This window comes from Mesoplodon densirostris, chromosome 2, assembly GCF_025265405.1.
Source record: "Mesoplodon densirostris isolate mMesDen1 chromosome 2, mMesDen1 primary haplotype, whole genome shotgun sequence".
In the NCBI taxonomy this organism is placed as follows: Eukaryota; Metazoa; Chordata; class Mammalia; order Artiodactyla; family Ziphiidae; genus Mesoplodon; species Mesoplodon densirostris.
Window position 1 is genome coordinate 31791543 of NC_082662.1, and position 9988 is coordinate 31801530.

The 9988-nt window shown below is 60.0% G+C and overlaps 1 protein-coding gene across 2 annotated transcripts; it reads right to left on the bottom strand.

Annotated features, from left to right (window-relative positions):
* Nucleotides 1-925: 925 nt before the first annotated feature.
* On the bottom strand, nucleotides 926-8466 carry FHL3 (four and a half LIM domains 3). Of its 2 annotated transcripts, none has more exons than XM_060089534.1 (6): nucleotides 8373-8466; nucleotides 3434-3607; nucleotides 3171-3345; nucleotides 2137-2306; nucleotides 1829-2015; nucleotides 926-1702 (listed from the first exon to the last, which is right to left on the bottom strand). In XM_060089534.1, the coding sequence occupies exons 2-6, from the start codon at nucleotides 3587-3589 to the stop codon at nucleotides 1548-1550; spliced, it is 843 nt and encodes a 280-aa protein (XP_059945517.1). In that variant the 5' UTR covers nucleotides 3590-3607; nucleotides 8373-8466; the 3' UTR covers nucleotides 926-1547. The 2 variants fall into 2 exon arrangements, with proteins under 2 accessions (XP_059945517.1, XP_059945518.1); XM_060089535.1 differs by lacking the exon at nucleotides 8373-8466 and adding an exon at nucleotides 8272-8349.
* Between the last annotated feature and the right edge of the window lie 1522 nt (nucleotides 8467-9988).

The following is a 9988-nucleotide window of genomic DNA, read 5'->3' on the forward strand; positions in this document are numbered from 1 at the left end:
TACCTATGTGACTTTGGGAAACTAACAACTGGAGTCTCCACCTCCGTGAAATGGAAAAACGCCCGCCCCATAGGATTTCTGGGAGGATTTCTTTTGAGATACATATAATCACGCGGTTCTGCCGGACCGGAGGGCCCCTCCCCTACAGGGCGCCAAGGGTCCACCCGCCCCGCGCGCGGGCCCCCACCCGGGAAGGCTGCTGGCGGTACGACGAGTCGGGCTCCGACCGTCTGGACCGCGGAGCCCAGACCGCAGGCCGCCGAGAGCCCAGGGGCAGGGGCGTCGGACGCCGGGAGAGGGGAGCAGCGCTCCGCCCCATCTCCCCATTTTGGGGGATAGCCCCCCTCGCTCATTCCCGCCCCCGCCCTTGAATCACGGGGAGGCGGGGCCATGACCCATTCATGCCGGGAATCGGATCCAGATGTTCCCGCGGCGCGTGCAGCTGCATCCTTGCCTTTTTTGGCAAAAAACGTGCGTCCGCGAGCGGATCCCGGGCCGCCTCCGCTAATCCTCGGGAAGAGGGGGAAGGGGGCTGAGGGTCTGGGCCCAGATTGGGGATCCGCACCCGGTGCTCGGCGGGGTTTGGGGAGGGATGGTAAGGGAGGGGGGCGATTTGTACCCGACGGAGAACCCAACGCCGTCGGCCCGCCCTGCTCCCGTCCGGAACCTCCCCCAAACCCCTCCCTTCCCCGCTCGGAGGAAAAAGCCCTTTGCCAGCAGGGGGGAAGCCAGCTAAGCCTGAGAGGGACAGTAGCGGCCGCGGGGGATCCCCTTTCTCGGGAGAGATTTCCCACCCCGCCTGGCAGCTTCCTCCTCTGCCCTGCATGGAGGAGGTCGAGGTCGGGAAGAGCCTCTGAGTCCCGTGGTGTGCGAAGGAATCCTCCCTGCCCCTCCACCCCCAGACACACACACAGAGGCCTTTGCTTCCTCATACTGCTTTATTGCAGAATCTGAAAGGGGGGTGAGCCAAACCCACCCCTCTGCCCATCTCTGGGCAGAATGGAGCTGAAATGAAATGAAACGAGAAAACACTCGACAACAAGGGCTGGGCAAAACCCTGTACCCTAGGACCCCCTAACCAATGAACCCCTGATGTGCTGCCCAGACAGCCCCATCCCTGGGAATAGCGGTGGGATGGGGGTGGGGAGTGTCAAGCTTGAGTATAGTCCACTTCTGAGGACTTCTCAGGCACCCATAGGAGACCTGAAGTCTTCAAGGGAGAAGTCTAGATTGAAGGGGGCTGGGGTCCCAGAGCCCTGATTTAGGAAGAGGGCTTCGTCTGGGAAGCCGGACCATAGGGGAGAGGACTGAGTTCTGGAGTTCAGGCTTGGGGAGGGGATTTGAATGATGGAGGCTCTGTAAGAGCCCAAGTTTGGGGGCCCTGGGTCAAGAAGTACCAGACTGGGGATGTTGGAGTGGGGACGCTGAATCCTGGAGCCCAGGGGTAGCCCCAATTTGGGGAGGGGCTGGGTCCCAGAGGTGGTTTGGAAAAGGAGCCTTAGTCCTGGAGCCCTGGTTTGGGAGGGCCTGGGCCCAGGAGCCCTGGCTCAGGGCCCCGCCTGGCTGCAGCCCTGGCACAGCACTTGGTCTCCGTCTGGCACGAAGCCCTGGCCCACCAGGGAGGTGGAGCATCGGGCACAGGAGAAGCAGCTGTGGTGCCAGTGGCGGTCTTCAAAGGACACATACTTGCCTTCACCGAGTCCTGGAGGGAGGCTGGAGGTTAGCTCTGCGATCTGGAGGGCGGTCCTGTCCCTTGGCCTCACCCAGTACCAGGTCCCATTCCCTTGCCTACACTCTACCCACTCTGTCCTTTGACCCTTTGTCCCACCTGTGATGGGGCGCTTGCAGCTGCTGCACTTGGGTGCAAAGAGTTCTCCAAAACAGGCCACACAGTAGGGATCATCATCTCGGGAGGTGAACTGCTGCCCTGCCAGGGGCGTCTGGCAGCTGGTGCAGACCAGGCATTCCCGATGCCAGGGCTGGTCACGGTATGTCACGCCACCCTGCGTCAGTGTCTGTGGGGCAGCGTCTGTCAGCAGGGGGAGTGGGGATTCCTACCGCACGACAGAGCCTTGCTCACCCCACCCCTGTGTGCAGTGGAGTTCGGCACCCCCGCCCCGCCGGCCCAGCCCCCACCTTGCTGCAGCGGGCGCAGCGAGGAGCAAACTTGTTCTCATAGCAGGGCACGCAGTAGTGAGCACCCTTGTCGGGCACAAAGGAACGGGAGCCCAGCGGCTGCTCACAGCTGCTGCACAGGAAGCAGTGCTCATGCCACGTCTGGCCTCCGTACTCCAGCTTCCGGGATCCTGTGGGGAACAGGGGTCCCACTCAGAGGCTGAGTCCCGAGCTCCTGAGTGCGACCCTCTGCCACCCCCCTGAGGAGGGTCCCCACTGCTCCCACAGCTTACAGGGTGGTGTCCATGCATTTGCAGCAGGATCCCCACCGCATCTATTGCACATGCTAACCACCTCCCCCCAACACTGGATATGCTGGCTAAGCACGTGCTAGGCCCCCATAAACTAGACCTGAGGGTTTGGCATAGGTGAAGTCCCCACATGTACCAGAATATGACGATCTCAGCATACGCCAGGCCTCCAGGTCACAGGCACGATGACTCAGTATATGCTAAGTGCTTATATACCAGATGTGATAGTGTGAGCACACACACAAAGACCCCATATACGAGGCAAGCAAGTCCCTGCCCACACAGAGTTCTGCCCCGGACGTGATAGATTCAGAGAACATAATAAGCCCCGGCATATCCTAATCATGCCAATCTCCACGTGTTCTAAATCCTCACATTCTATTAGCTATGCAGGTTGCCATATGTGTTAAGCCCTTTATTTATATGTCTTTGCACACACCAAGCCCCAATGCAACAAACACTGAGTCTCAGCACACTCGTAGCTCCTATGTGTGCCAAACATGCTAAGCCCCCAGGTGTGTATCATGCGTTGTCAGTCCCTGTGCGTGCTAAGCTCCCAAGAGCAAATAAGCAAGACAGATCCTGCACACAGTAAATTTCCAGGAACGTGCTGCGTGTGCAGGTCTTTACCAAGCCTCCATGTTGTATCAGACAGGCGTGCCAGTCCCTTACAAGAACCCTACACAGATGCCAGGCATGCCAGTCCCACGCACAACGAGCCCCTGGGAGCCCCCGGGAACGTACCGGGCATGACGGTCTCCCCGCAGGCGGAGCACTGTGAGGAGAAGGCACTGCAGTAGCAGTCGTTACAGAGTAGCTCGCTGTCCTGGCAGGTGAAGGGCTCCTCGGCCAGGGAGCGCTGGCAGCGGCAGCAGCGGAAGCAACCCTCGTGGAAGTGGCGGTCTTCGTAGAACAGCTCCTGTGTGGAGCACAGCAGGGGTACTGGCACCTTTGCCCCCTCCTGCCAGCCTCCACCCACTCCCTGCCCTGTGTGGTCCAGTCCTTACCCTTGAGTCGTGCCCGATAAGCTGCTGGCACTCGGCGCACGTGTTGGCGAAGGTGTTGTCATAGCAGGGCACACAGTAGGGTCCGTTGTCTGTCTGGATGTATTTGCGCCCGTACAGGGACTCGCTGCATTTTGCACAGTCAAAGGCCTCGCTCATGGTGGCTGTGAGTGAGCCCTGTTAGGGACACAAAGTGGGGCAAGGGTCACCCAGAGGGGCTGTGGCTTAGCCCATTGCATTTAAAAAAGAGCAAGAACTAGGCATAGGAAATGCCAGGTCAGAGCAGGTGGTGATGGGGAATGGGTGTTTCTGGGAACACAAAGAGTCCTGCATGTTTATTTCTGTATTTAACGTTGGGGATGAGAGGGGGTCAGGAAAAAACCAGGAAGCAGAAGTTCTTTTCTTATCTTGGCCCTGGCAGAACTGGGGGGAGGGGGCTTTTCCTGGGTCAGTGACTCATTTCCTGCCCCTGCATTTAGCCTGAGTTTAGCCTCCACTGTCCCTACTGTCCCCAAGGGGGTAAGAGCAAGGACACGGAGCCACCCCACCCTGTCCCATATGTACAGCACTCTCACCCTCTTCTGACTCCCAGGAAGGGACCCTAGGGGTATACCCAGAGCTCTGGAGTGGGGAGCTTAGGGATGAGAATGGGGCTGTTCGCACCCCACCCCCCAAACCCCAACCAGGAAACAGCGGAATGTAAGAAGGATGCTGGGCCAGTGAATGGTGGAGGTGGAGGAGGCTGATGGGAGAAATCACATTGGGCCTCCCCTCCCAGGAGAATCCAGCAACAAGGACTTCAGAGGCTCAGCCTAGGTTTAAGCAGGAAGGAAATCCTGCAAGCTGGACACAGCCAAGCTTCCCCAGCTGGACCCTCTGCCCTCACCCCCTCCACCTCCCGCTGGGTCTCTGGTCACACCAGCCTGGGCAGCCTTGGCCTGCAACATCTGCAGCAGCTGTGGCAGCACAGATGGCCAGATGTCAGGTTTTGCCAGCAACAGGGGAGGAAAAAAGGGAAATGAGATGCTTGGGGATGGAGAGGGGAACTGGAGGTTACGCAGTGTGCCTCCTGCTGTCTCCTGCCGGTCATCACTCCTGGCAGTGATGGCAAAGCCCCAGAATCTTTCCATCCCCTGGGTCATTATTTCCCTCTCCCTGCCTCTGGGAGAGACAGCCTCTCCCCAGCTTTTTTAAGGGTTTGGGGCCGGGGGAGTGAAGGGCGAGAGAGTGGGAGCCACTGAAGACATTTCCTCTCCAATCAGGCCCCCCTACGGTGGGGAGTCAGGCAAGGGGGAGCCCTGAGCGCTGTTGCTGCAGACACCCAGCCCCCCACCAAACCTCAGACACTTTCCATTTTCTCAGGAACAAAGCATGTTTGTGGGATGAGGTCATCCACACAGCTGCCTCTGCAGCAGGAGCTTGGGGAGTAGGGAGGGTTAGGAAGTGGGGTTCCCAGTCCCTTCTGCTGCCCCTGATTCGAGTCTCTAGCCCCAAATTCAGAGCTCCCCACCCCCAGTCTCCTCCATCATGAAGCCTGCTCTCTGAGGACTGGGATCCCGGGGTGGGTGGAGAGGAACCACTTGGACCCTAGGAAGGGGATGTTCTCACAGCTGCAGATGAGCCCCAGGAGTACAAAGGAACCCACCAACACACTCCTCCACACTCCTCCACGTTAGACCCCAGTAACTGGCAGTCCGCAGAGCCTGGCCTGGCTCAAGCTGAAGGAAAAGCCCTCCTTTTCTCAGCCACCCGCCGCAGGAAATTCTAGCCAACAAGCGTGGCTCTGGTTTGGAGTTCAGACTCCAGGCGCCAGCAGACGCCCCAAGCCTAAGGGGCCTGGCTCTTCTGAAGGGGTGGCTCATGAACCCACAGCTGCCCCTCTGTACGATGGGAGGACACTCAGTTCATACCCCAGGCCAGGGCATGAGGCCGCCAGGAGCTGGGGTCTTCAGAGCCGGGACTTCTGGGCTGGGGGCTATGCTGGAGGGTGGAGGGTATCCCTCCACCTCAGTCCTCTCCCCGTCATTCAGGCCTGGGTTTCCTCTGGCCCAACATCTGAGGGTTGGTTGCCTGGGCTGTGAGCCACTGGGCAGCGGGGGCCACACAGGTGGAGTGTGGCCATGCATCCGACCACGAGTGCGCTGGGCCCTTCCTTCCTTCTTGGCTTGGCCCCCAACAGCTCCATCACCTTCCCAGGTCCAAACTAGCCCTAGGTCTGCCTACTGGGAGGCAGTCACCACTCTGAGATAGGGGCACCCCAAATAGGGTATGGGCGTGGCTTCTGTTTCTTTCCCAGAATCCTCTAGTCTGTCCAGCTGGGCTCTGGTGAGGACAGAGTGAAGGGCACTATCAAGGCCCACCTGTCTCTGCCCTTTCCCTGCCCCTCCCCCCTCTTTCCCTGGCAGGACTGGGGGACTAAAGGGAGCCAGTCCTGTATTCCTTCACGGCTGGTAGGGGGGTCGGGGGGAGAGCGCTCAGTCTGCCAGATGGCTCTCAGCCGCTGCCCCCAACACACACACCCACCTACACCTGACCCCCCCACACACATCTGACCCCTCCCCGTGAACCTCCTGCAGCTCAAAACGGCTGGATAAATGGCCGTGGCATGTGCTGTGTAGAGGCTTGAGCTGTGAAATATAAACCTGGGTGATCTTGGGCAAGTCACTTAAGCTCCCTGAGCTTGCTTCCCCATCTAATACTACCTCCTACCTCCTAGGGTTGTTGCCAGGCTTAAATGTGATGATACTTGGAAAGCACCTGGGAGATACTAAGTAGTCAGTAAATGGTAGCTCTTAGTGTTTTACTCATACGGGGTAAACATAGCCCCGTCACTCATACGGGGGTCAGTCAACAGTTTCTCAGCCAGGCCTGGGTCAGGGGGCTGGCCTGGGACTTGACTTTGACATTCTCAGCGGGGGCCCAGGGAGAGAACAAAAAGGGAACCCCCTAGTTCTGCTGGGGGAGCTGAAGAGGCCCAGGCCATGGGGCTCACTGAGACCAGTGGGGCCAGTCTGACTCCAGTGAGCATAACTCTGAAACCCCCAACACAGGTACACAGGTGTACACACCTGCATGCTGCTTTGCCTCTCACAAAGCGCTTTCCCACCCACCCACCATCTATCAGATCGCACAAAGGGCAGGCGGGATAGGGTATCATCCTCATTTTACAGCTGAGCACAGAGGCCAGGGACAGGGCAGGGGCATGCCCAAAGTCACTCAGGTATCAGAGAGCCCAGGTCCCCTGCCTCCCAGGCTGGAGCCCTTTCCCGTTTCCCTAGAAATGGTGGTGGACGGGGTGGTCAGCGTTTAAGAGTAGGGGGACAGGAGATGCTGGATGATATCACTAGTACAAGAGCCTGGCTCTTCTCCCCAGCTGCCAGCCCTGTGACTGGAAGACACCCAGAAGTCTTTCCAAGTACCCATGCCAACCGCTCAACCCCTTCGCCCCCCTCCACCCCCCACTGTCCAGGAGGACCCTGGCCAGGTCCCACAGCTGTGACTCAGGATCAGAACAGACCCCTCCCCCAGCTTCCAGGAGTTGACAGGGGACTTGAGGGGAGAAGTCAAACTCCCCCCACCCTCACCCCTGCTACTAGGCATCCACCCCAAACTCTCCACTCTCTTCCCCGCCCCCGCCATGGGGCCTGGGAGTCAGAGCGGTTTGGGAGAAGGGGGTGGGAAGCAGGATCCAGCAGCTGCTCTGGGGACAGAAGAGGAACAGTTCATTCACCCCGGGTCCCCCAGGGCTGAAGCAGCGCGTCCAAGATTTGAGTTTAAAAATAAGCTGGGGCTGTCTCGGAGAGTGCGTAGGGCTCCTTCGAGTCTTACTGTCTCATGTCTCAGGTCCTCCGCCTCACGGGGGCTCAGTTGGCCCAGTGTTTCTGTTTCCCCACATCCTCCCTTCCCAATCTTTCAGGCCTGAGTCCCGCGGGGTCTGTCTTGAAAACTGTCACTGCCCCGCCATGACATCTGTCTCTTGGCGTCTACCTCTGCTCCACTCAGCACGTCTGTGTCTGTACACTTCAGCAGCTGTCTGTATGTTTCCGTGTCTCTGTGTCTCTGACTGGCTAACTCCCCACGGCAGCCTCTAAGGATTTCTACCACTGTCTGCCCAAGTCTTGGCATCTCAAGGGTCTCTACAGGGTGGAAAGTCTTGGTCCCTACCCACCGCCCTTCTCTATCTCTTAGCATCTCTGTATGCCTGAGTGTGTCTGTCTCCAGTCTCTGGATGTCTTTCTAGGCCTCTCAGAGGATGGTTTACCACAAGGCTAATGAAGCTTAAGCTTCGGGGCCCCTCATTTGCCCAAAACCCTCCAAGGCCCTGGAGAGGGCTGACAACACGTCTGGGGTCACTGCATGCTTTTTCCTAAAATGCTCCGCTCCACAAAACCTGGGTCGGACCCTACGCCTCGGGTCTGCCTCCCGGTGACTCTACGCGCAAGTCTCTGTCCCTTTTTCGGGTATCTCCGCAGCCTCTTGTCTAAGCTCGCCGCTCCTGTCTTGTCTCGGTCTCTTGCTCCACCGGCCGTTCTGGAAGCCGGTTTCTCGAACCCTCCCGGTCTCTCTCGACTCTCGCTTTTCCATTTCAAACTTGGCCCCCTGCCCCACCTAACTGGCGTTGCAGCGCCCGGAGCTGTACGGTTCCGGGGGCGCCCCCCGAGGCTCGGCGCCCGCGCGCCACCGGCTCCTAGCGTGTTCCCTGCGCCCGCGACCGGACCCAGGCGGGGGCACGAGGCGGGGGCCGCAGCTGCCCTTAACCCCCGGCTGGCCGCCTCTCCTTTTCCGCCAGAGGGCGGGGGCCGGGAGCCGGGATGGGGAGCCGGGGTCGGCGGGGAGCTCACCTCGAAGCAGGCGGCGAGAGCGGGGCGCGGCGCTCGCGTGGGGCGGGGGGTGGGGTGGGGGGTGGCGGGCAGCCGGGGCCGCGTCCGTCGGCGCCTCCTACCTGCGGGCCGGGCCGAGCTGGACCGAGCTAGCTGCCGGCGAGGCTGCCGGCGTCGCACGGACTGTGTGGGCGAGTGGGAGCGCGGCCCCAAGCCCTCCCCTAGGAAGTGAGCGCGGGGGCCCGCCCCGCCCGGACCCCGCCCCCGGCCTCCCCTGCCCGCGGGGTGCGGACCCCGCCCCCGGCCCTCGTCCCGGAGGCTGGGGGCCAGACCCCGCCCCCACCTCCCTTTTAGGCTGGATCCTGCCCCAGCCCCCTGGGCCCGCCGGGCCTAACCTGGCTCTACCAACCTTCGTGGGCGGCCAGGACCCCGCCTCTGTCCCCTCCCTGCAGCTTTTGCTGTCCTCCCTCTCTTTCCCCACTCTCCTTACCTTCCCCCACCCCAGTCCCCAGCGGCTAGCTGTATTCAGCCTCAGGCAAGGGATACAGGAGGCAGCCGACCAAGGTCCATTTGGAGACCCAGAGAGTCCTCATGCTCTTTTCGTGTCCCCGCCCCCTCGCAGTTTACCCCCAGGGATCACACTCAGCCCTAATTTGTAAAAGAGGACTTATTCCAGCCTGTTGGAGGGGGTGGTTTTGACCCTGCTGTCGCGGCCCTGTCAGTGGGAACGAAGGTGTTCTCTGGAAACAAGGAGTGAAGTTTAAGGACCCCTTCTATACGGCCTTGACTTTCAAAGGGCTTTATTCCACAACTCTGAGTGGTGAAAACAGAAGTAACCACCTCCTCACCTCCAGCTGCATCGTGGGACAGAGAAATCCTCCCTTGGTCTCCGCAGTGCCCAGGAACAGTTTAGACCTTTGAGGCCTAGGGGAGACCCTAATCCTTGGCCCCATGATTTTTTTTTTTTTTTTTTTTTTTGCGGTACGCGGACCTCTCACTGCTGTGGCCTCTCCCGCCGCGGAGCACAGGCTCCGGACTGGCCCAGCCACTCTGCGGCACGCGGGATCCTCCCGGACCGGGGCACGAACCCGTGTCCCCCGCATCGGCAGGCGGACTCTCAACCACTGCGCCACCAGAGAAGCCCTGGCCCCATGATTTTTGAGCTTCTCAGGAAGGGGTGTGAGGATTGTGCAAGGATGGGGCGCTGCAGGGGCGGTGGAGGGAAGTCCTCCTCCCCGACCTCTACAGTTTCCAACCTTCTGGCTTCCTCCCTGTGCCCTGCCCCGGCGGGAGGACTGGCGTCTGCCAGGGACACAAGGCCCCTCCAGGTCCTTGAGGCCACCCCCCCTGGGATCCTCAGGCTTGTCACTAGGAATAAATAGCCTCGATCTGGAAGGGTGGGGGAGGGAGGAGGAGGCTCTGCTGTGCTGTTAGCAACACAAGAGACAGCAAACCAACCCTGGAAATAACCTCCTCAGAGTCTAGAGTAGAGATCAGGTGCCCACAGAGGCTCTCCCATCCCACAGGCTGGGTCCAGCCAAGCTCTCAGAGCAGAGACTCATTCCCTCCCAGGCTGGGGCTGCTGAGTACCCTCCTCTCCCACTTCTGAATCACACGCCTACCTTCCTGGGTCCCAAGTCACACTTGAGGCCATTAACTAATTCCTTATTATTGTTGTTCCCGATGCCTAAACTGTAAGTGCCATGAGGGCAGGGACTGCGTACTTCTGGTTCACCAC

Coding starts and splice junctions, on each gene's coding strand:
- FHL3 (XM_060089534.1), bottom strand. CDS start 3,589: ATGAGCGAGGCCTTTGACTGTGCAAAATGCAGCGAGTCCCTGTACGGG. Junction 2,307..3,170: donor CGGGGAGACCGTCATGCCCG/GTACGTTCCCGG, acceptor TGTTCCCCACAG/GATCCCGGAAGCTGGAGTAC. Junction 2,016..2,136: donor GCTGCGCCCGCTGCAGCAAG/GTGGGGGCTGGG, acceptor GCTGCCCCACAG/ACACTGACGCAGGGTGGCGT.